Raw genomic sequence first — 26,019 nt, 5'->3', positions numbered from 1 at the left:
AAGGTGTCTGTTCTCACCACTCCCATCCTACCCAGAGCAATTAGTCAAGAAAAAGAAATAAAAGACATCTGAATCCAAAAGAAAGAGTAAAATTGTCTTTGCTTGGAGATGATATGATCTTATATAGAGAAAATCCTAAAGACTCCACCAAAAGCCTGTTAGAACTAATAAATAAATTCAGTAAAGCTGCAGGATACAAAATCAACATAAAAATCAGTTGTGTTTCTATATATACACTAAGCTATCTGAAAAAGAAATAAAATAATCCCATTTATAATACCAAAAACAATAAAATACTTAGGAGTAAAACAAAATTTCAACACATTGATGCAAGAAATTAAAGAAGACACAAATAAATGAAAAGTATCTCATATTCATGGATTGGCAGAATTAATACTGTTAAAATGTCCATACTACCCAAAGCCATCTATATATTCAATGTAATCCCTGGAAGTCCAATGGCATTTTTTACAGAATTAGGAAAAATAATCCTAAAATTGTATGGAGCTATAAAAGACCCCAAATAGCCAAAGCAATCCTGAGAAAGAAGAACAAAGCAGGTGGCATCACATTTACTGATTTAAACTTTATTACAAAGCTATAATAATCAAAGCAATATGGTACTAGTGTAAAAGGACACGTAGGCCAATGGAACAGAGTTGAGAGCCCAGAATTGAACCAACACATATATGTTCACCTAATATTTGACAAGGGAGCCAAGAATACTCAGGGAAGTCTCTTCAATAAGTGATGTTGGGAAAACTGAATTGTTACATGCAAAAGACTGAAATTGGCCCCTGTCTTTCTTATTCCACTCACAAAAATTAACTCAAAATGGATTAGAGATTTAAATTTAGGACCAGAAACTATAAACATTCTAGAGTAAAACATAGGAAAGTCTCCTTGACATTGATCTTGGCAATGATTTTTTGGATATGACACCAAAAGCACAAGCAACAAAAGCAGAAATAAGTTGGACTATATCAAACTAAAGCGCTTTTGCACAGCAAAAGAAACCATTAGCAAAATGAAAAGGTAACCTATGGAATGAGAAAATACTTGTAAATCATCTGTCTGATAGGGGATTAATATCCAAAATATAAGGAATTTATACAACTCAATATCCAAGAACAAAAACCATACACAATCTGATTTAAAAATGGGTTAAGCTCTTGAATAGAAAATTTTCTGTAGAAGGCATACAGATTGTCAACTGATGCATGAAAAGATGCTCAACATCACTAATCATTGGGGAAATGGAAATCAAAACCACAATGAGATGTTACCTCACATCTGTTAGAATAGCTATTAACAAAAAGACAATAGACAGCAAGAGTGTTAACAAGGCTGTGGAGAAAAGGGTACTGTGTGTACTGTTTGTGGGGATGTTAATTGGTACAGCCACTATGAAAAACTGTATGGAGATTACTCAAAAAAAGTTTTTTAACTATCATGTGATCCAGCGATCCCACTTCTGAGTAGATATCCAAAGGAATGAAATCACTGTCTGGAAGAGATACCTACACCCCCATGTTCACTGCAGCATTAATCACAATAGCCAAGACATAGAAACAACCTAAGTGTCCATCGACGGATGAATGGATAAAGAAAATGTGTGTATATATACAGTAGAATATTCAGCCTTTTTTTAAAAAAATAAAAGGAAACCCTGCCTTTTGCAAGAACATGGGTAGATCTTAAGGGCATTGTGCTAAGCGAAATAAGTCAGAGAAAGACAAATACTGTATGTTCTCGAAAGACAAATACTGTATGTTCTCACTTATATGTGGACTCTAAAATATCTAAACTCAAATAGTAGAATGTTTGGGGCTGAGGGTTGGAGAATATTGGGAAATGTTGGTCAAGGGCTACAAACTTCCATTTAAAAGATGAATCAGTTCTAGAGATCAATGTACAATATGGTGACCATAATTAGCATTGTATTATATAAATGAAGGTTAAGAGAGTAGATCTTAAGTGTTAGCACCACAAAGATGGTAATTATGTAAGAGGATTGAAGTGTTAACTAACCTTATTGTGATCATTTCTCAATATATATTGTCAAATTATCACATTCTACACCTTAAACATATATGTTATATGTCAGTAATAATAAAGCTGGAAAAATGTATAGTTATCGTTTTTTATGATAAGACTGATCAGTGGATACAGGTGTTATCAACCTGATACATCCAATAGAATTCCCTGTCAGTTTCCACCTACTGGTTTTAGCAGAGATTGATAATTTTTTTATTCATTGCCTCTAGATCTATTATTTCATTAGATGGTACAGAAGAATGACATTGTAATTCTTTCTCTTTTTTTTGAGTTTGTTAGCTTAGAATACTTATTAAATATGAACCAAGAAGGGATTGCTAAATTGGGGTGAATAGCACATATAATTTTGCTGGATTAGGTACTATACCATTTTATATGCACCTGCAATGGATGAGTTTGCCTGTTTACTTACAGCTTTGCCAGTAGATTGGCTAACATTTTAGTTTGTCAGTATAATCTGTTAGGTAAGAAAAGGTACCTCAGAGTCTTAATTTCCATTTGTTTATGAGTGAGGTGGCTAACCATTGGAAAGCAAGAAAGAATGCTGTTGTGGTATTTTTTTTTTAACATTTTTATTGGAGTGTAATTGCTTTACAATGATGCGTTAGTTTCTGCTGTATCACAAAGTGAATCAGCTATACATATACATATATCCCCATATCCCCTCCCTCTTGCATCTCCGTCACACCCTCCCTATCCCACCCCTCTAGGTGGTCACAAAGCACCGCGCTGATCTCCCTGTGCTATGCGGTGCTTCCCACTAGCTATCTATTTTACATTTGGTAGTGTATATACGTCCATGCTACTCTGTCACTTCGTCCCAGCTTACCCTTCCCCATCCCTGTGTCCTCAAGTCCATTCTCTACGTCTGCATCTTTATTCCTGTCCTGCCCCTAGGTTCTTCAGAACCTTTTTTTTTTAAGATTCCATATATGTGTTAGCATACATTATTCGTTTTTCTCTTACTTACTTCACTCTGTATGACAGACTCTAGGTCCAACCACCTCATTACAAATAACTCAATTTCATTTCTCTTTATGCTGAGTAATATTCCATTGAATATATGTGCCACATCTTCTTTATCCATTCATCTGTTGATGGACATTTAGGTTGCTTCCATGTCTTGTCTGTTGTAAATAGAGCTTCAATGAACATTGTGGTACATGACTCTTTTTGAATTAGGGTTTTCTCTGGGTATATATATATGCCCAGTGGTGGGATTGCTGGGTCATATGGTAGTTCTATTTTTAGTTATTTAAGGAACCTCCATACTGTTCTCCATAGTGGCTGTATCAATTTACATTCCCACCAACAGTGCCAGAGGGTTCCCTTTTCTCCACACCCTCTCCAGCATTTATTGTTTGTAGACTTTTTGATGATGGCCATTCTGACTGGTGTGAGGTGATACCTCATTGTAGTTTTTTTTTTTTTTTTTTTTTTTTATTTTTATTTTTTTAACATCTTTATTGGGGTATAATTGCTTTACAATGGTGTGTTAGTTTCTGCTTTATAACAAAGTGAATCAGTCATACATAAACATATGTTCCCATATGTCTTCCCTGTTGCGTCTCCCTCCCTCCCACCCTCCCCATCCCACCCCTCCAGGCTGTCACAAAGCACCGAGCCAATATCCCTGTGCCATGCGGCTGCTTCCCACTAGCTATCTACCTTACTGCGTTTGTTAGTGTGTATATGCCCATGACTCTCTCTCGCCCTGTCACAGCTCACCCTTCCCCCTCCCCATAACCTCAAGTCCGTTCTCTAAGAGGTCTGCGTCTTTATTCCTGCTTTACCCCTAGGTTCTTCATGACATTTTTTCCTTAAATTCCATATATATGTGTTAGCATACGGTATTTGTCTTTTTCTTTCTGACTTACTTCACTCTGTATGACAGACTCTAGGTCTATCCACCTCATTACAAATAGCTCAATTTCGTTTCTTTTTATGGCTGAGTAATATTCCATTGTATATATGTGCCACATCTTCTTTATCCATTCATCCGATGACGGGCACTTAGGTTGTTTCCATCTCCGGGCTATTGTAAATAGAGCTGCAATGAACATTTTGGTACATGACTCTTTTTGAATTTTGGTTTTCTCAGGGTATATGCCCAGTAGTGGGATTGCTGGGTCATATGGTAGTTCTATTTGTAGTTTTTTAAGGAACCTCCATACTGTTCTCCATAGTGGCTGAACCAATTCACATTCCCACCAGCAGTGCAAGAGTGTTCCCTTTTCTCCACACCCTCTCCAGCATTTATTGTTTCTAGATTTTTTGATGATGGCCATTCTGACTGGTGTGAGATGATATCTCATTGTAGTTTTGATTTGCATTTCTCTAATGATTAGTGATGTTGAGCATCCTTTTGTTTGAAAAAGGGTACTAAATATATATTAAATATATTTTCCCCAAATTTAAAAAAGTTTTTCATGGCTTCAATTTAATGAGAATTTTACATTTTTAATGTTTTCTAAGCTATCAGTTACTTTCTAAGAATAGTCTGCATTGTTTCCTCTAAGCACATGGCCCTCTGTTACTCATCGTAAATCCAAGCGGTTACTTGCCTGACTGCTGTCATAAAATATATTGTTGGCTTATTTCATTACTTGAAAACCAGTACAGACTTAAGAATTCAGGTACTTTCTTCATATAATTAAGAGTTTCTAGTAATATTTACACTTGGCCATCAGAGAAGTGTTTATTTTTGCTTTGCATTATATCTAAACGTCTATGGATGATCAAAAGAAAGGAATTGAAAAACCAAAATCTCCATAATGATTCAGTCTTTGAGTACCCTCTGATGGTTTTTTTTGTTTTAATTTTTATTTATTTATTTATTTAAGCTGTGTTGGGTCTTCGTTTCTGTGCGAGGGCTTTCTCTAGTTGCGGCGAGCGGCGGCTACTCTTCATCACGGTGCGCAGGCCTCTCACTGTCGTGGCCTCTCGTCGCGGAGCACAGGCTCCAGACGCGCAGGCTCAGTAGTTGTGGCTCACGGGCCCAGTTGCTCCGTGGCATGTGGGATCCTCCCAGACCAGGGCTCGAACCCGTGTCCCCTGCATTGGCAGGCGGATTCTCAACCACTGTGCCACCAGGGAAGCCCTACCCTCTGATGTTAAAGTTTGTAGGTAGGCATCTCATTAGATCTTCTTTGGCCCTCCTTTATATACCCTCTTATGAGGCAGATGACTAGAATACCTTCAAAGTAAGGATTTCTTGTGTTTATTGCTGGATCACATCTAGCCTTGTTCCCTAAGATTTAAATATAAATTTGTTTTAATAAGTATCTTCAATGTATCTTCAATAGGGTGAGGCTTTATGGGTGCACACTATATATAAATACTGGTAGCTGAATTATAGGTCCAAAACACAATTCAGAATCTTACATTTTTTAAAAAGTAATTACTAATTATAGTCTGGTGTCTTCTCCCTCTTCATTCCCAGATTCCCTGGCACCATGAATTTTCCTCTTCCTCCTTGTCCCAGACCTTTAGGCAAAAAAGATCTGTCCTTTATTTCTTACCTCAGATTTTCCTGAAACAGTCTTATTTTTATGCCAGAGCCTTATACCATAAATTTTTCCTCAAACATCTGTCTTGGATTATACCTCCTATTCCAGAGTTCTATTCTACTTAACTTAGTATGCCATTTTTGAAAGAACTAATATCTGACGTTGGTACAGTGTAACACTTGGTACAGTGTAACACTAAGTACTGTATTAAGAGCTTCATATACATTACTTTTCACAAAAACTCTGAGATAGATATTATCTTCATTATCATTATAGATGTAGAAATTGAGGTCTGGAGATAGCATTTTGTCCAAATTCACACGGTAGACCCTACCTAATCCTTACTCCCCTTGTTATTTTGCCTCCTAAGGAGCCTACTGTGGGTTTCTTATATAAAGGGGAAAAGAAAATGAAACAGTAATGTCAGGTTGACTTTCCTTAGGGTATGGTTACCTGAATTTTATGATAACTCTTTGTTATTCTCTAAAAAGTAGTTTTTCTTATTAATAAAAGTAACTATATTCTCATCATGGAAAATTTGAAAAATATAGGTATGTTTAAAGAAGAAAAAAGAATATGTAATAACAATTCCTTGGCATATATGTAGTAAGTGCATAATTAATATTGCCATCTATTTTTATGTATTAATGATAATTGATGGTGGTGTTTCTTTTATCACAGCTTAACTTTTTCAACTTTTAATTTGGAAATTCAAAGAATTTCCTACCTTAGGCATGGTTTCTCCTAAAAGCAGACAAAACATTTTTTCTCTAATAAGGTTTAATATTTCTTTATCCTTTCTAACAACTCTCTTTTATATTAAACTACTCTCGACTGATGCTGCTTTCTCTTTTTTTTACTCACTTTAGATACAAAATCTTGTGGATTCTATTCTAGTTTATTCTGACTTTAAATATTCTTAGTTTTCCTAAAATATCATATTCATTTTAGGAAGTTTGTAGGTAGGCAAACTGTCACCAGGAGCTTCCTTCCTGCCTATTGTGTCATGTTCTTCAGAGATCTGGCTAACGGTTTTTATCAATTAACCCCCACCTTACTGGTATACTAGCTTTTTAAAAATATATAAACCCTTTGAATAAAGTCTTTTGCCTCTAGTTAGAAGGTCTTCTAGCATGCCCCCCTTTTCAGATCATAGATTTCAAGGTCAAGATTCACTTCTGTTAATTAGTAAATACATACAGACAGACAGTAATATTAAAACTCTTGGGCTTCCCTGGTGGCGCAGTGGTTGAGAGTCCGCCTGCCGATGCAGGGGACACAGGTTCGTCCCCTGGTCCGGGAAAATCCCACATGCCGCGGAGCGGCTAGGCCCATGAGCCATGGTCGCTGAGCCTGCGCATCCGGAGCCTGTGCTCCGCAACAGGAGAGACCGCAACAGTGAGAGGCCCACGTACAGCAAAAGAAAAAAAAAAGAAAACTCTTTGCATCCTTACCCCCTCTATAATCTTTACTTAAAATTTGTTGACATGTATCTGTGTAGTTTGTATGATACTATCATATATTTGTCAGTTTTGCCATAAAGTTTTCCAGTTGTTTAATGTGTATTTATTGTTTGTCCCTAACTAGATTGTAGGCTCCTTGGAGGCAGAGGCTAGTGTGTTAAATTTTATTTACGTTTATTTTAATGCATAGTAAAATGCTATGTGTACAATAGGTGCTTAATAAGTACTTAGTAGTTGATGTTATAGCCCTCAAATATTCTATGGGCTAATCTATTCTAATGAGGAAAAATTTAAGCTTTCCCTTGGCACAAGCTATGTACTCATAAAGAACTACTTTGATGATCTTTAGTTACTTTTCTTGGTAATACACTATATATATACACCAAGACATAATATTCATCTGCTTTGACTCTGAATCTTTTATTTATCATTAGTTTTGTTTTGAGAGGTTTTTGGTCAGTTATTATTAGTTTGGTTAAATAAAAAATTGTCCAAGAACATATCCTTTCTTCTGTTGACAATCTAATGACTAACTTCCATCATTAAGCAAAGTAAATTAAAGCCTGAGTTTGCAGGATGTTTGTTTTTACATAAAAAATGGTAAAATCTCAACCTACAAGCAGAGCAATTAAAGATGAACTTACATGAGCTTGTCTGGGGCTCTTAGACCTAGCCTCTGGCATCTTAGTATTTAAAACAGTGATGAATGCTAGAGAAAGAGTTAAAAGTTAAAATTCTTTACTATCCCATCAAAATTCCCACGTGTTTTTAAAATTGAATTGGTGGTTGTGATATTCATGTTTTCAGTAAAATCCACATTTGTTGTTGGACCATATAATTAATACTTTTTTTAAGTTGTTTTTTAAACAATGAATTGAGTCAAATACTTGCCACAGAGTGCTGCAGCTAGGTCCTGTGCCATTATATTCTAATGCCCTGTGGAACAGGCCAAAGTGCCCTGATATAATGCCAAGTACCATGTGCTGAAGATAGCTGTCTCTTAGTCCCTGAAAGTGATAGATACCAATCATCATTAAAAAGCATTTTTTAAGCACCTATCTGTACATGGTTCTATCCTAGGCACTGTACAAAACGAGTTAAACAGACATGGCCCCTGCCCCCTGGCAGTTTTCAATCTCAGATGATGCTGACATGGACAGACTTAAAGGATATTGAGACAACTGAACAAACATTGAACAAGAACATAAAGTACTAACATTATGCACAAGCAAAGGGGTAAGTGCATTTTGTGGGATAGTATGTAAAGGAAGCCTCGTGGAACAGGCTTACAGGGTGGGGTAGAACAATTAGTCAGCCTCAATCAGGTTAGGTTAGTTTTCATTGGGAATTTGGGTGTTCATACAGATTTAATCAAAGTAGGGACAGGACATTCCAGAAATAGTGTGCAACAAAAAGAAGACTTGGAGCAAGGAAAGAAGTTTAGAACTGTATTGTGAGACTCTTGGTGACCTCGAAAATCTGCAATTCTCAGCAGTCCTGAACCTGAAAGTGGGGTTGATGTTTTGGATTAGCAAGTTGGCATTTGAGTTGGGTCTGGCAATCTCTTTTATAAATTTGGCCACTTAACAGAAACCTTGGAGTTCATGGGAGCTGTTATCATCACAGGGACTTATACAAGGTTATCTTGTGAAGCATTAAATTATGTTTTGTGTTAGAAACTTTAGCACCGTGGCAGTGTTTAGAAATTATTTTTCAAGAATTGGTCAGAGGTGTGTTTTTTGTTTTGTTTTGTTTTTTTTTGCGGTACGCGGGCCTCTCACCGCTGCGGCCTCTCCCGCCGCGGAGCACAGGCCTTCGGACGCGCTGGCTCAGCGGCCATGGCTCACGGGCCCAGCCGCTCCGCGGCATGTGGGATCCTCCCGGACCGGGGCACGAACCCGTGTCCCCTGCATCGGCAGGCGGACTCCCAACCACTGCGCCACCAGGGAAGCCTCAGAGGTGTTTTTGAGGATACCTTTCTGTCCCCAAGAAAGGTCCTGGGAATTCTGGGTATGATTGTATGCAGTGCCAGGAGATTTTGAACACTAAGTATTACCTGCCCTTCAGTCATTAATTCTTAATTGCCAAAATATACCTTTAACACCATGCATACAGAGACTTGAATTTAAATCACAACATAACAATCACAACAAATCTACCTTTGCAGTGTCTGCCAGATAAAACTGATTACTTCTTTTCAGTAGACGTGGACTTAGAGTTTCCCTAATAGTTCTCAGCTCACTGTTTGATGTCATTCAAATCTGAAATGCGAAGATTTGAATTTACCCAAAACATTACGTGTAGTTATTTTCTTTACAAAAGCTTTATTGTGCAAAAGAATTCACAATAGATTTCCTTTTAATTGCAAGTTTCCCTAGTGCTCTTTAAATTATTGAATTTTCAAAACTTGTATTTGTACAAAGCTTCTCCAATCACCATTCATTGTGTAAATACAGTACTGTTGGAAGTATAAGTGATGAAGCCCACTGAGGCATTAAAAATTCAATAATACCTTTTTAAAATACTAAATAAAACCTTTTTATGCCCTTGCATATTTAACTTGTGAAGTACATTTATTCATACTTCTTCCTCCCCATTAGAATTGAGATTTTCAAGGGCTAGAGTCTTGCCTTTCCTCATTTCCCGTAACTGTTTGTACTTTAATCTGACAATAAGAAGAGGCTAGTGACTGTTGCTGTTTTCCTTTTATGACTTCAAGTCATAGGATAGTACATGATAAGCTTCCTAATAAGAAAAATATGATTGAGGGACTGCATCCAGATGATTTGAGTGATTGTTCTTATTCATCAAATAGCTTGCCTAGGTAATCTTTAGCTCTCAGAAATACCTCCCTTGGGTGGCAGTTTATAATTCTAATGGTATGTTTACCACTAGGCATTTATCCTTCCTTTTAAATATTAAACTAATCTTGGACTAGTCTATCTGGAAAAGACTTGAGAGGTTTAGGCAAAATAAACTTAAGACAAAAGCCTAGACAGAATTTTGCCAGAAAAACTGGAAATAGGGATTATAAAATGCAGCCAGTGACTTCATTTAATCCAGCACATCTGTTGCATATGACCCAAGGGATAAGTAAAAAATTTCCAGAAGGAAGTATGAGGACTTATTTGTTTTTGTTTGTACAGAAGGAATTCATACCCAGTGATTCAGAAGAAAATTGAAAATTGAGCTTATTCTGTTGGAACCTTCTGAGATCTTTAAAGGAAAGACAATTCAAACATATATCTATTGTCCATGTTCATAATAGATAAAATCGGTAGTGACTGATTACTTTTTAGGAACTATGTTTTCATCTAAATGATCTGTTACTTTTTTTAGGAATTACATTGCTTTGCTCCATCAGTAGATCTTTCCAAGCACCCTTTTGAAGAGGTGGGGGATGGGGGGGGCGAAGGTCAGCTGGAAGCAGGTAAAATACCTTCTCTCCTAATACATTCTGATTCTGACTGGGTAGAAAATAGTCTCATAATTTGGGCTTCATACAGAATAATGAAAAAGGAAGACCTAGAGATTTTCATATCATAGTTTTTCATAAGTACCTCAGTAGAGAATTAAGCAAATTTTTGAGAATCAAAGGAATTGGGATTCGTCAATAAGCAAAATAAAAAGGGTACTTTCGCTTTGGAGCTCATATTCTAGTTCAGGAGCCAACAAACTTTTTCTGTAAAAAAAATATATATATATATTATATATATATATATAGTAAATACAGTTGACCCTTGAACAGTGCAGGCTTGGAGGGGGGAAGGGGTGCCAACCCTCTGTGCAGTCAAAAACCCACATATAACTTATAGTTGGCCCTCTGTATCCACAGCTCCTCTGTTTCCCTCCATATCCATGGATTCAACCAACAGAGGATTGTGTAGAACTGTGGTATTTACTATTGAAAAAAATCCTAGTGTAAGTGGATCCATGTAGTTCAAACCCGTGTTGTTCAAGGGTCAGCTAACTTTGCATGTGGCCATGTTTCTCGAAAACTTTATTTACAGTAACAGTGAGGTGTTACTATGGGCCATAGTTTTTCAACCCCTATTCTAGTAGGTGGAAACAGTAAGTAAATTAGAGTATGTTAGGTGGTAAGTGCTTTAGGAAAAAGAAAAATAGAGCAGAGTAATCAAATAGGGAGTATGATGAAGTAGAAGTTGACAGGGTGGGCCTCACTGAGGTCAAGAGAAAGAGGAGGAACCAGCAAAGGAGACTGAAAAGTTAGTGACTGGAAAGAAAACCAAGAGATGGTGATGTCCTGGAGATGCAATGATTATTGGGAAGAAGAAGGGAACATCTATCAGATGTTGGTGGTAGGCCAAATAAGTGGAAGGCTGAGATTAGACCATTGGATTTAGCTATGTGTGGGTTGTTAGTGACCTTGATGAGCAGTTTTGGTGGAGTGGATTTAAGAGAGAATTGGAGAGAGAGAGTGAAAACAGAAAAATCTTCTGAGTGATTTTGTTGTAAAGGGAGCAAAGAAATGGAGCAGTGGGAAAAGAAGGATCAAGAGAAGGGGTTTCTTTTTTTTTTTAAGATAGAATAAATAATGACATGTTTGATGAAAATAATCCAATAAAGGGTAGGGGGAAATGATGTAGGAGGGCAGAAGTGAATTGCTAGACCTGTGTCTTTGAGTTGGTGACGGAATGGGATCTGGTGTATTAAGTGGGGATTGACTTCAGATAGGTGTGATGTTGGTAGGTGGAAACGTGCTGTAAAGAGTCTGTAGTTGTTGTTTTGTGGCTTCAATTTTCTGATTAAAGAACTATTGATCGAGAATATGAAAGCTTAAGTTTTGAGGTTTTATATATACCTATTGGCTTTAACTTTTAGTACCAGCATTTCAGGGATCTTTGGTGACTTAGTAAAATGCTTCTTACTATGCCTTCTGAGAGGGTTATAAACTTAAACCTGCAAATTTGTGTATTTTAAGGATTAAACCCTACATTATGAGATTAAATAATGATACATGTAATGTGTGGCACAGCACCTGCTATCATGTAGAATGTAGAGTCAGTATACATTGAACTAGGCTTACTTTAGCGATATCTTTGGTCCCAAAAGATGCCTTGTCATAGTTTTAAATGTTATGTAAGTTAGATTTTGACAATAATAAGTTTATATGCTAAATTTAAATCATAGGTCCCTTTGACACCTCTCCTAATGTTCTTCCTTCTTCACAGTATGGTCTGTCTTTATACAGCGACTAGTAACATTACTGGCTCCAGCAATCAGGGGGAACTATTGATCAGGGCTCCACAGATGGATGCTTGTTCTTTTAATGATTTTATCAACATATTGCTATTTGAATTTCTTCGTACAATGAAAATAAGTTGGTTTTGTATACAGCATCCTCCTATAGATTGTAAGCCCCCAGAGGTAGGTAATACCTCTTATACATTTCTAAGAAAATGTCCTAAGTAATAGTTTGTACGTAGAGGGCATTCAACAAATATGATGATTACTAACCAAGTCAAGGTTGCATGTTCCTTTATTTCAACTTAGATATTCAATTCTTTATTTAGGCCTTGCTCTAATTCAGGTCTAAGACTTTTCCACTATTCTGGAAAATTCTGGAGCTAAATTATATCGGGCTTAATTGCAATTATTATAATTCCTCCTAGTATAGTTATTCCAAATAACTACCAGAGGAGGTAATAACCAAATTTTACTTTGTAAGCACATAATAATAGAAGCATAATTGGCATATACAGCTGTTGGAATGCCATAAAAACTGGCATGATCATTAAAAGTAGCTTGTTAGAGAATAGTACTCAACTAAATATAGTATATTGGATATCAAAGTAAGATAGGTTGACTGTGTAACTACAAAAAAATAGCCTAGGTTACCTTCACACACTATCAAGGAAGTAATAAGTGAAGTCAAAGAAGTGATAGTCTTACCAAGTACTATAGAAACTAATTGTGGCCAGGAACTGTTTGTGAAGAGCAAGTTGAAATGGCCATGGCATTCTGCAGTAGCCAGTGTCATTAAGAGAAGTAAGAGAACTATTTTCCTTTATAAGAAGCAGCTGTGTTAAGGCTTTACTCTTAGGTTTACTGATAAAGATAAAAATTTGAAGAGGCTATTTCCTAGGATTTAGGAAGTAAAACTCAGCTATTCATGCAAATGACTGAGAAATTCTAAATCTGTTCAAATCTAGGTTCCCATTACATTTATAAGTTATTTCTAAAGCATCAGGGCATCCAACTTCATAAAAATATTTTAGATCTGGTCTTTTTTTTTTTTTAATCTGTCTTGTGTTGAAACTTTGTTTTCTTTATATTATAGGTCCAGTTGTTTACGTCTTGGATCTTGCAGATAGACTGATCTCAAAAGCCTGTCCATTTGCTGCAGCAGGAATAATGGTTGGCTCTATCTATTGGACAGCTGTGACTTATGGAGCAGTGACAGTGATGCAGGTTCACTATTTTATTCTATTTGATGATGTTACTTTTGATATGAAGATCAAACAGATTAAACAGATTTTTGTTAGGAGTTTTTAAAATTATTATTTGAACAAGTGATAACATTCTCATGGCTTAAAAATAAGAAAATATGTAAAAGCTCTCTAGGGGGAAGTCTTCTTACTCCTGTCCTTCATTTGCCCAGGTTCCCCTCTGCTCAGGTAGCCAGATATATTCTTCCAGACTTTGTTTGTGCATATGCAAGATAAAATAAATATGTTCTCCCACACACATTATAGTTATCCCCCCAAAAGGAAACGTATTAGAGCTGAACCCCCCTTTTTCCGAAAACAATGAATCTTACAGATCTTTTCACAGAGTATGGAGAAATCTGCATAGCATTCTTTGTATAGAATTTCAACAGTTTACTAACCAGTCTCTTATTGATTAGACAGTTAGTTACTTCTAGTTTTTTGCTATTACAAAACAATGCTACATTTAGTAACTGTTGATGAAAATTAGAATGACTTAAATTTCAAGATTTAGTCCCAGGCCCTTGACTCTTCTCTCTGTATACCTCTTCTTTGAAGATTTCCAGCCATCTTAACTGTGCGTTTTGATGTCTTTCACCCTAATCTTTTCCCAAAATCAGTCCTATAAGAACAGCATGGCCCTTCTCCTTAAATGACCTCTTATGACTTCACACTCAATATTATTGAAATCAAACTTGTCTTTTCCTCAGTTTGAAACCTAAATTTATTCTGTTATCATTTCTTTATATCTTTGATTCCTACAATTATTTTCCCATCTACTCGATATATAGCCTACATTCTGAGGATTACCTTTAACTCTTTCTACTTCATAGCGCTATATCCAGTCCGCTAAGTCCAATCAATTTCCATCTAGATATGTCTTAACATCTGTGGCTTCCTTTCCACAGTCTTTAATACTTGACTTATTGTCTTTCTCCCATCATACCTGGATGGCTAAAGGAGCCTCTTGATTGTTTTCTTTAACTTCATTCTTTTCTGTTGATCCATCCTTCCAAATGAATCTTCCTAAAATAATACCTTTCAACATTTTACTTCAAAGCTTAACGTCTCCTCTAACTTAAGTGATCATTTTCAAAAGCAGCACCTAGATTGGTTAAATGTTTCTTTTTTTTTTTTAATAAATTTATTTATATTTTTGGCTATGTTGGGTCTTTGTTGCTGCACGCAGGCTTTCTCTAGTTGCGATGAGCGGGGGGCTACTCTTCGTTGTGGTGCGCGGGCTTCTCATAGCAGTGGCTTCTCTTGTTGCTGAGCACGGGCTCTAGGCTCACGGGCTTCAGTAGTTGTGGCATGTGGGCTCAGTGGTTGTGGCTCGTGGGCTCTGTAGTTGTGGCTCACGGGCTCTAGAGCGCAGGCTTGGTAGTTGTGGCGCACGGGCTTAGTTGCTCCACGGCATGTGGGATCCTCCCAGACCAGGGCTCAAACCTGTGTCTCCTGCGTTGGCAGGCAGATTCTTAACCACTGCACCACCAGGGAAGCCCGGTTAAATGTTTCATAACTAACTCAGTAATAGTTAACACACTTTGGTTTGTAGATGATATAACTTGCTTTTCTTTAATATAAATTAAAGAGTACATGAAAGAAAAAGGGATTGAAGGGATTATATGTAATATTCTAGAAGTTGCACATAACCTGCCTAATCATAGTGAGACAGAATATTGCAATGCTTCTTTATAAAATGTTGATGACACCCCAGAAATCTGGATGTAGTCACTGGAATGAATCACAAATCATTTGTCATAGGATAGTGGATAAAGGTTGAGAATCACTGACTTGAAAAAGATTCCATTTCCTTAACCTGGTTTGTTATGCAGTGTTCTCCACAATCTTAACTTCATTCTACTTTGAGGCCTATGGGGCTGTCTCCTCCAACCCATCCTTATGTTGTTTAGTTTTTTTACCTCTGTCCTTTGGCTTATGTCACCCTCCCTGCCTAATACCTGTCCTTTCAGGCCTTTCTCTCCGAATTTAAACCCTCCTTCCAGGCTTAGTTCAGCCACTTTCCCTCCATGAAAGTTATCAGGCAACTCCTGCCCAGTGTGATTTCTTCTTCCTCTGCATTCATGACATTTTTATTCCTCAAATGGCAGCCAATCCTGTGTTGACCAAGTGCTATTTCTTATATAGATTACCTAAGTTATTTAACTTCTGCTGTATTCAGGCCTTACTCCTCCTATTGGCAGGTAATTTCCTTGAGAAAGTAGAGACTATCTTATACGTAGGTGTCCCCTGTATAGCATATACACAGATGTTAACTTTAAAAGGCTTTCATAAATAGTGATTTTTTTAATATGACCAATTCTATCAGGTAGTAACAGGTTTGTTTAACTGACTATATGTTCTGTAATAATTTGTTAAGCCCCAGTAATGAGTATTAGTATATCATTAGATCCAGGAAGTTCAGGACCATTCACTAGGACTGACAAAGACCTGAAAACTTAGAGATTATACATTGTTTAATGTACAACTACATTATACAAAAGTATGTTTTTGCAGATGGGGAAACTAAGGCCCTTTGAGATTAAGTGATTTCTCTTTAAGACCTAATTGACCATAAGAAATAGGATGCCTCTTTTTGAAAAGATATTAGGCTAGCACAGTCTTAAAAGAATTCTCGTAATTAATGAGACACTTCAACAACAGGAGCCAATTAAGGAAAGACTACATTAACAGTATTTTAATTCAGTAAAAGTGAAAGATCATTTGAAGTTATGAAAAAAATAAGTCTTGAGCTGACCCTTGAAGAGAATGATTTGGATTGGCAGAGAGGAGGAAATGATATGAGCAAGGAGACAAAAATAAACATGTTAATGGTGACAGTAAAGAAGGTTAATGGTGACAGAAAAGAACTAAAATGATGATAATGCATATATACATTATGTGTTACCATTTAGATATAACCTTCACATGTACTGTCTCACTTGAAAAGATTTTTTTTTTTAGCCCAGAAATGGGAGCGATTAGCTGTGACAGTAGATAGCTCCTGTTGTGTGATTTAAGAGTATTCGGAAGACTTTTATCTTTCTGAATATTTGATAGCAGTCGTGCCCCCTACTCCATCAGCAGAATTTAGGATTTTGTTTTTCACACTTAACTTTTTTTTCCTTTTGTTCTCTGACTACTCTGAAGTTCAGGTAAATCAGATTAAGGAATCAGATCACTGTTTTTTCCCATTTATTTCTTCATGAACCAGTCTTAGGTTCAATCCCTTTTCATTGTAAAGAACTTGAATGGTCCCTTTGATTTAAATTTCTGTTGAAAAGACAACGTGATAGTTAACTTTTTCTTCCCCTAGCACCTGGCTGAACACCTTTCAAGCACTGATGCATATAATTCTTGCAACAATCTTGTGACATAGATACTATCAATTATTCCTAGTTTACAGGTTCAGAGAGCTTACATGTCCAATACCAGTACCACCTTCCAGCAAGGAAGAAGCATTAGGACTCCTGTCCCTAATCTAGGGCTCCTGAAATAATAGCTGGTCCCAGAGGCAGCTGGAGCATTGTATCCAGGAACAGTGGAACACTGACACCCGGCCCAGCTCTGCTTCTGCCTCTGCTGTAAAGCAGCCCCCACACGCATTGTCCCTTCTTAATTGTGTTGCATCTAATTACCCTGAATTCTAAGGAAACCTTTTAGTTCATTGCTGTTCCATCCTCCCATTTAAAAGTAGGGTTCTATAGGCAGTGCTTTAAAAGATCAAAACTTAATTAAAACTAACTCTTAGCATTTTAGCATTGATGAACCGCAGGCCTAGCTGACTATGGAGATTTAGCTTTTAGCTCTTAAGCAGAAAAACAAACAAACCTTTCTCTAAACCTGCAATTCCATAGGCCTTGATTTTGTACATGGATAAAAAATTCTTAGAGAAGGGCTTCCCTGGTGGCGCAGTGGTTGAGAGTCCACCTGCCAATGCAGGGGACACGGGTTCGCGCCCCGGTCCGGGAAGATCCCACATGCCGCGGAGCAGCTGGGCCCGTGAGCCATGGCTGCTGAGCCTGCGCATCCGGAGCCTGTGCTCCGCAACAGGAAAGGCCATAACAGTGAGAGGCCTGCATACCGCAAAAAAAAAAAAAATCTTAGAGAAGACATTCTATAGTTCCTGAATCTAACCTCAAAATTTAAGTCTTGAAAGTTATCTCTTTTTCAGTCTTAGGGCATAACATCAGAATGTACATGATCTTACACAAGATTTGCTGGTTTTATATTGACCAAAGTTAAATCAGACCCATTGATTAATTCAGCTTTCATTTATTACCCTTGAGTCTGACTGTAGCGGTATGTAGTATGACACTACAGGTGTTACACTGTCCTAGTTCCTTAACATTATATTTGCACACTTGTTTGATTTGATTGCCTCTTACCTCCAAAAGACGTCTATTTAGCTCACCTTTTAATTCCCAGCACCTAGGCCTGTGTCTGGCACGTAATCATTATTCAGTTGAATGAATGCATGCAGGTATGCATGTAATGGTCAGCCTCAGCTTAAGCACAAAGCATGACTCTTGATCACAGGTGGGGAAAATGGGCTTTTGCTCACTGTTTGCCCTATTTTCTTTTTTATTTCCTCATTCTTAGACACCTGGTTGGAAAGTTTTTACTGCTACCCATGAGGAATAAATTTTCCCTTAACTATAGTCCATACCTGAATATTCACTTTGCTTTATATATATATATATTTTTTTTTTCTGTACACGGGCCTCTCACTGTTGTGGCCTCTCCCATTGCGGAGCACAGGCTCCGGATGCGCAGGCTCAGTGGCCATGGCTCACGGGCCCAGCCCCTCCACAGCACGTGGGATCTTCCCGGACCAGGGCACGAACCCATGTCCCCGGCATTGGCAGGCGGACTCTCAACCACTGCGCCACCAGGGAAGCCCTGCTTTATATTTTTAAACCCTAAATTCTAAAAAGAAAACATAACCCAACAAAGGAATTTTTCAAATTTCTGAATTTATTTGCTAACACTTTGGGAGTATTTAAATCACATTTAGTTATAACTTTAAAGTGATCATAATATTGAAAATAATAAAATGATACAAAAAAATAGAGTGTCATGTGACAAGCATTATAGGTAAAGACAGTTTCTGGGCTAATCCACTTTTGCCACCAGGGTGGGATATGTGTTTATGAAATATGGTGAACCAGACTATTTCACTTTAGGGCAGCTCAAAACAACCACCCTTTACATGCAAGATATGAGGTTGTTAATTTCTACCTGGAAACACAGAAGAATATCAGATACTGATACCATGGGTTTTGACCATTTGGAAGAGGCTAGTCCTCTGTTCTTTAATGTTACGTCTTGGTTAGATAAATTAGTCATGCACAAAAGTCTGGGCTATATCCTTAGCTGAAATTTTAAAAGCACCCATTTTGGTCCTCTCCACATGCTTTTTCTTTTTTTTTTTTTGTGGTTGGCCACGCCACACAGCATGGCATGTGGGCTCTTAGTTCCCCGACCAGGGATTGAACCCGTGCCCCCTGTGTTGGAAGTGCAGAGTTTAACCACTGGACTGCCAGGGAAGTCCCTCCACATAATTTTATAAACTATTTCTACCTGGATCAAGTCTGTTGTCTAGAATTTGAATTTGCCGTGACCATTGTCAGCTTCCTTATTTCACATCTCCTTGAAGTCCACCTAAAAAAATCTGCTATAATAGCTGACGTAAAGGGCATCTCATTTTTGAAAAAAAATCCTGTTTACTTTTTCATGAGTTTGCTTTCCTGAGTAGATATTGTCCCTGGAGCTTTTAGTCTTCCCTACCTTCTTTTCTCCCTTCCCTTCCTTTCTTTTCCCTCGTCCCTCTCAGAGATATAGACAAAGGCAAAGACATAAATTGTCTATATCAACAATCCTTTCTTCATAGTTTAATCCTCAAGTGTGTACAGAAAAACTATATAGAAACCTTTATAGTAGTCTCCTCATATCAAGCTGTGATACCTGGATGGGCTAAAACCCCAAGATTCTGAAATAGTCTCCACTGTCATAACTGCCAAGAATAATCCCTCAGAGAAATATATTTAATTTGCCAGCATTTGAGACTTTTGGCTAAAGGGAGGTCATTTGAGACCTGTGAAAGAATTTTTAGGGAAATTTTCTAGTTAAAAGTAAGATGCTCACCAACAAAGTGGCCATGTTGAGAGACATGTAAGACCAAGATTGATCAGCAAGTGAAAGAATTTTGCCAGGAGGGGAAGTATGGAGATTCACAAATGCAAATTAATCATGTCCTTCTTGCCCTCTCAGATCTAAACCAATTGAGAAATAACCCCAATACCCAGATGAGAGGGGAAGGATTGTTTTAGCTTTATTACCCCATAGATAGGCACCCTTGGGTTCCTGGATTAGAAAAAGTGACTGGAACCTGTAACCAGAACTGGACTTCCTATTGCATTCCCTCAAATATAGACCTTGGAATTGCATTTTAGGAGAGTTAAGTCTGTAGAGCAGGCATTTAGCCAGCCAGAGAAATCACACGCAATCCCAGACACCACTGAGCAGGGAGAAAGCCAAAGAGAAATGAGATTTCAGACCATCTCCTGAAGGCCGGTCCTGCCTCTTGGCTGGCTGTGCTTACCTCCTAGTAGGAAGAGCAGGAAAACAGTTGCTCTTCTCGAAGACACGTGAGACCTAAAATTATAGCCCAATCTAACCAAATTAAATAGAGGAATGGAAGCAAGAACCAGAAGTCCTCTCCCCTCTATTGAAATGTAATCAATTAAAGCTTTTATTCCAATGTAATATGAAACAGCTTGGGAGCTTTTCTTTTTCCCCTTGAATGAGAGACATTTCTTATAAATAAATCAGGATTGATAGCTTTCCAGCTTATTTTTAAAACTTTCTGTATTCTTTTGAAATTTAGCATTTCCTCTAAAATGAATTGCACTCAAGCATGGAACCCTTTATTAGATAAGGAAATGATTGGAGCAAATGCTATCTGTTTCACAGGTTGTAGGCCATAAAGAAGGTCTGGATGTTATGGAGAGAGCTGATCCTTTATTCCTTTTAATTGGACTTCCTACTATTCCTGTCATGCTGATATTAGGCAAGATGATTCGCTGGGAGGACTATGTGCTTAGACTATGGCGCAAATACTCAAATAAACTACAAATTTTGAACAGTATATTTCCAGGTAAGGCCCTGAATTGTGGTGGTAATGAACATACCAAATTAATCTTGTGGACGAATCCTAGCATGCAAAGATATTTTAGATATTCTGATTTATTAGCACTAATACCCTACATTTTTTTCTTTAGGGATTGGTTGTCCTGTTCCTCGAATTCCAGCCGAGGCTAATCCTTTAGCAGATCATGTCTCTGCAACCCGAATTTTGTGTGGAGCCCTTGTTTTTCCTACTATTGCAACAATAGTTGGTAAACTAATGTTCAGTAGTGTTAACTCTAATTTACAAAGGACAATCTTGGTAAGGTGGCTTTAATATTACTTTTTTCAAGTGACTATGCAAAAGAGAAAGAACTGTATATTTGTTTTAAAAAAAAAAGAATGGGACTATATAAATATTTATACTATGGCTCCTGTGCCTTAAGTCTCTATTTGATCCCCGCTGTCATCCAATAGCAATAAAAAGACGAGGATCCACTGCAGTAGTTCTGGTCTTCTGGAACTATGCTTTGGGAGTTCTCTCCTGGGATATGCGTGAATCATTACTCCCAAAAGATAGTGTTGAAAAGTTTCTGCTCTAGGGTCAGACTGCCCAGGTCAAATCCTATCACAGACATTGCCTTTCTGAGAAACCTAAATAAAATTTCTTAATTTCTCTATGCTTGTAGAATGGAGATAGTAATGGTAGCTACCTCAGGATTATTGTGAGGGTTAAATCAGATAATTCATTTGAAGTGCTAGCACATAGTAAGCCCTTATGTTGTTTGATGTCATTATTATTGTTCCCACTTCTCCCCTCTGGTAGCAGCCTGCATATAATGCCTGGGCATTCTCTCTACTATATGAGAATGGATTTAGAGCTAAGTGGAAGGAAGATTACTCAGAGTGGATAAAGGCTTTCTGACCTCTAATAGTCTATTCCTATCTTACCCCCTAGTAAAAAAAAAAAAGAGAGAACTATTTCATTTGCGGTCATCTGAATTAGCAACAATGCTTGTGTCTTTTGTGATTTAAGTAAAATGATTTTTATTATGTTCCTCTAAATCTGCATTATAAAAAGCTAATTTTTCTCTTTTTTTAGGGTGGAATTGCTTTTGTTGCCATTAAAGGAGCATTCAAGGTTTACTTCAAACAGCAGCAATATTTACGTCAGGCACACCGCAAAATTCTAAATTATCCAGAGCAAGAAGAAGCATAAAACTGTGACTTCTCATTGTTCTGCAGTCCTCTCATTCTTATGAGTCTGTTGTGTTGTTTTGATTCCATCATTAATGCACAGTAGTGGAGACTTGCGATAAGCTGCTGCTCTCATATTTTTAAGAAGTAAAATAAAGCACTTAGGGAAGGGGAAACCCTCTCAGTAATCACGGAACCTAAGGATGTGATTTGTTTTCATTGTTTTGTATGTACTTCTTTTATGGCAGTCATCTGAACCATTATCTTAGCATGGTGAACCTGAGTTTTGTTCATATTTTCTTCAGACAGAAATGTAAAGATCAAACTGTGCAAATATTTAAAAATGCACAGGCTGTTTTATTCAAAGGCCTCTTTTGTACATGTTCATGTTCAGTGTTTTCTTAGAATCAGCAATTCAATGAAGGTACTATGAGGATTTTTCTCACTGGCATAATTTGATTACAAGCTAAACAGGAGTATATGTTAATATGAGGAAATGTAAATTAGTTATACATAATTAACAAACCAAAAATGTATGTAAACATTCAAATGATTATCTGAACAAATGCAATTTTGCTGTGTTTTTCTTAACCCATGTGATATCCTCCAAAACGTGTAGGGTAAAAATTCACAGGGCTTCCAGATCACTTTTTCACTATTAAATTTTATTTATATAATGTTGACATCTCATAGTTCATATTGTAATTTTGACTTATGCAGTCTTAATTACTGTGTGTGTGTGTGTGTGTGTGTGAGTGAGAGAGAGAGAAAGAGAAAGGCAGAGACAGAGACAGCGACATCAGGTCCTTCCATCACCAGAGTAAGGTTTTTAAATTCGTGTTTCTAGAAATTAGAACTGCCAGTTTATAGTAGTTTGAGCACAGAGAACGATTTGCAAAAAATAAAGTTATTTTCCTCTCCTTTCTCATCGATTCAGTTATTCAGGTGTTTGTTGATCACCTCCTACTTCCCCAGGCACTATGCAAAGTGTTGTGGGGATACAGTGGTGAACAAGACAGACTTGGTTCCTGCTTTTATGTAGTTTACAGTCTAGTTTCAACAGGTAGAAAACCAGCAGTGAGTAAACCAAGGTGAGGCCTTGAGCTCTTTGTTTTTATACCAGTCAGTGAGGAAATAATTATGAAAACAAGTCTTGAGTAAATATTAAGGTCATTGTTTTTGTCAAATTATAAGAAAAAAAACCAATACTAATATTTTAAATTTAAATTGCTTGTCATACTGAGGAGGCTAGCACCTTAATAGTCACTGTTTAACTAGTTTTATATTCATTTTTCAAAAGCAATTATTTATTTTAAGCTCTTCAGTAGTGACCCTTTTAATGTTCAGCGATCTGGTCTTGGAGTGATTTTCATCAATTAGTATTAAGTTTTTTAAAGATAGTTCCAAAAACCCTATTTATTTTCTTGTTCACAGCATCTAATGCATGGCAATATGAATGTTCCCCCTTACTGATAAGTGGCCACTTCTCTTTAGGATTGTAGCAAGTATAGATTGAGCTATGTTAGATTACAGTAGTATATGTTAACTTCAGTAATTTAAGACTGGTACCTTTCTATAGTATGAATGTCTTAATTTTGAGTTATAACATGAAATTTATGTGAATGGCTATTGAACATTCAAAGTTGTAATTACTTGGGGAGGAAGGGAATATTTGACTGACAGTGAGCCTTATATTAAGATCACTGCTACAGTTCTGAAGGGGAGATATAAAACTATGATTATATATAAAAATAACAGATTATATAGCTGTGCTTATAAAATATATTGGCTTTCTTAAATTTTCAATATGAAAAGACATACTGGATATTTCCTGCATAATTCTGTTATGTAGAACAGCTTTTAGCAGCCTTTACTAAAGTTACACAAGCACACAGTTCCCCATTTATTACTTTATGCCCAAAATGGGGGAATGACTGCTTGGATTTGTTTGGCATCAGGGCTTGTGAGGGCCAGAGAAACAACTCTAATCCTTTAGGGGCAGGGAGAAGGAGTTTTGAGGGCTGTGGGGAGGGAACTGCAAGTGCCTGGGGACCAGAGTAGCCTCAGCCCTGGAATTGAACACATTTAAATCTAAAGAGCCTTAGCTCAAGAAGTACCAGGTACCAGCCTCTTCAGAAAGTGTCCTGCACCACCCTGAATCAACAAAAGCATGGGCTGACTAAAGTTGGGTGGACCTAGGTTCAGATCCTAATTCTGCTTTTAATAACTATGTATGACTTTCATCAAGTGACACCTTGCTCTCAGCTACAGTTTTCTTCATCTCTGAAATACAAATAATACTTAGAAGACTGTTTCTAGGATTAACTGAGAAATGAAAGAAACAGAGAGAGGCACTTTAGCTAAGCTCAAAATAGCCTCTACAGAGCAGTAGTGTCTTAATTGCTGAACACTAGGAAAAGGGAACGAGGCAGTAAACGAGAAACATTAGGGGACAGATTAAGACTTTTGGGATGGGCAGGTATATTTGTGTTTTCCAGTTTATTTTCACGTTTCTTTACTGTGTTATTTCTATAATGTTTTAAACCTCTTTTATAAAATTCAATGACAACTAGTAGAATTCTCTTCTTTGCAGAATTTAACTTATCTCCAAAGTGGCAGAAAATATTGTTCATCATTAAATGATTATCAAATGACTGTGAAGAATATAAAATTAAACTGAGTGACTTAATTAGTCACTGCCTTGCTAACTGTGCTGTAATTTTTTTAAACGTCTTGTTTTTAACATAGCAGACTATCTCAACACTGGCTGGATTAGGTTAAATAAAGAATTTTTATGTCCTCTAGGTGTACTTTGTCTGTTGAACAACTTCCAAAACATAATTTGTTTATTCTGTACCTACTTAATTCTTTTTAAATCATAGTAATCGAGATACTAGTGAGATTTTCTCTTAGTACAAGTAATCTGAATTTTTTAAGAACTGTAAAGAAATTTGTCTTAATTTCATAAGCAGGCAAACCTAAATTCCAAGTATGTTCTAATTTTTAAAATGAATCCCCCCTCACCTACCCTCAGAGCCACTTGGACTATGATTAGACGAGATCTGTGGATGGTCTTATGCCACAGGTATCAAAGTATACTCAGGTGGGTTGGGAACACAGAAAAAGTTGCTTCCTCCAAGATCCTAAGAACTTTAGTTTCTGAAGCAGATTAGAATCTTCCAGAATGAGTACATCAAATAAAGGCCTTTCCATCCATGGGGATAGTATTGTATCTAAATCATTTCACTGTCACCGTCTGAGACTAGCAGAGAAACAGCCATAGAGTCAGTCCTGGATGCATATTCTAGCTGATGTTTAATGGTTGTAGGGCAAGTTACTTTACCTTTCAGATAGACCCTCAACTTCCTTATCAATAAGATGAAGATTATAAAACCAATCCCCTGGGTTATTGTGCAGATTAAGTGAGATAACATGCTGGGACAGTTTGATATACAGAGAAACTAAATATATCTGTGCCAACTTGGAGGTTTGTTTGCCCATAACCTTTCTTTGGTCCCCTGGGATCTCAAGTTTGCTGCTTCTCTGCTACCTGCCACCCACGCACCCTCTAATGGGTATAGTGATGAAATGTTTAATTGCCTTCCTGGAACAAAGATCCTGAGCAAAGGGAAAAGAAGAAGGATTTGCAGCTCAGTGTAGAAGACTTGGACAAGTAACAGAGGCTCGGCTGTTCTGGTCAAGCCCATGTGGATTTATCGTACTGCTAACAGCTTGCCAAGGTTACTGTAGGCCAACAACGTATCCTACTTTACCAGATGTTTGTTGAGCACCTGTATGAGCCAAGCACTGTGCTAATAAATCCTTTGGTAGATGGGAAATAAACCTGCTTTGAGATGTTTAGAGTCTTCAAAGTACACAACAGATCTTAGTCTTATTATGATATTACCCCCCCAAGAATGTAAGATCCATAAGGGTGTGGGGGGGGCGGTGTTTTACTTTTGTTTACTACTCTACTCCACAAATTAGCAGCGTTCATGGGCTGCTGTTGAATACTTTGAAATCTTAGAAGATGTGCCCTCCTTAAATACAGACTGTCTCTAGTTTAAAATTAGCAAGAAACAATCTGTAACAGGAACTGAGAGGTAATACGTTCATGACCTTTTAATAATTCACATCGAACAACGTATTCTTAGGTATCAGTGTATTTACCAATTCAGATAATTGTACACCAAAATTAAGACACATAAAGTACAC

The 26,019-nt window shown here is 37.2% G+C and overlaps 1 protein-coding gene across 1 annotated transcript in view; it reads left to right on the top strand.

Moving 5' to 3' along the window:
• The window catches only part of MARCHF5 (membrane associated ring-CH-type finger 5), a 56,293-nt gene extending 31,685 nt beyond the window's left edge, over positions 1-24,608 (top strand). Inside the window, exons 3-6 of the mRNA XM_030865083.3 lie at positions 13,332-13,462; positions 20,455-20,638; positions 20,763-20,929; positions 21,710-24,608. Coding sequence (XP_030720943.1) covers positions 13,332-13,462; positions 20,455-20,638; positions 20,763-20,929; positions 21,710-21,826 — 599 coding nt within the window. The 3' untranslated portion in view covers positions 21,827-24,608. The remainder of the gene's footprint in view (positions 1-13,331; positions 13,463-20,454; positions 20,639-20,762; positions 20,930-21,709) is intronic.
• The last annotated feature ends 1,411 nt before the right edge of the window (positions 24,609-26,019 follow it).

The sequence above is a fragment of the Globicephala melas genome, chromosome 16 (genome assembly GCF_963455315.2).
Source record: "Globicephala melas chromosome 16, mGloMel1.2, whole genome shotgun sequence".
NCBI lineage: Eukaryota > Metazoa > Chordata > Mammalia > Artiodactyla > Delphinidae > Globicephala > Globicephala melas.
Note: the sequence above shows the minus strand (reverse complement) of the source record. Positions and strands in the feature narration are given on the sequence as shown.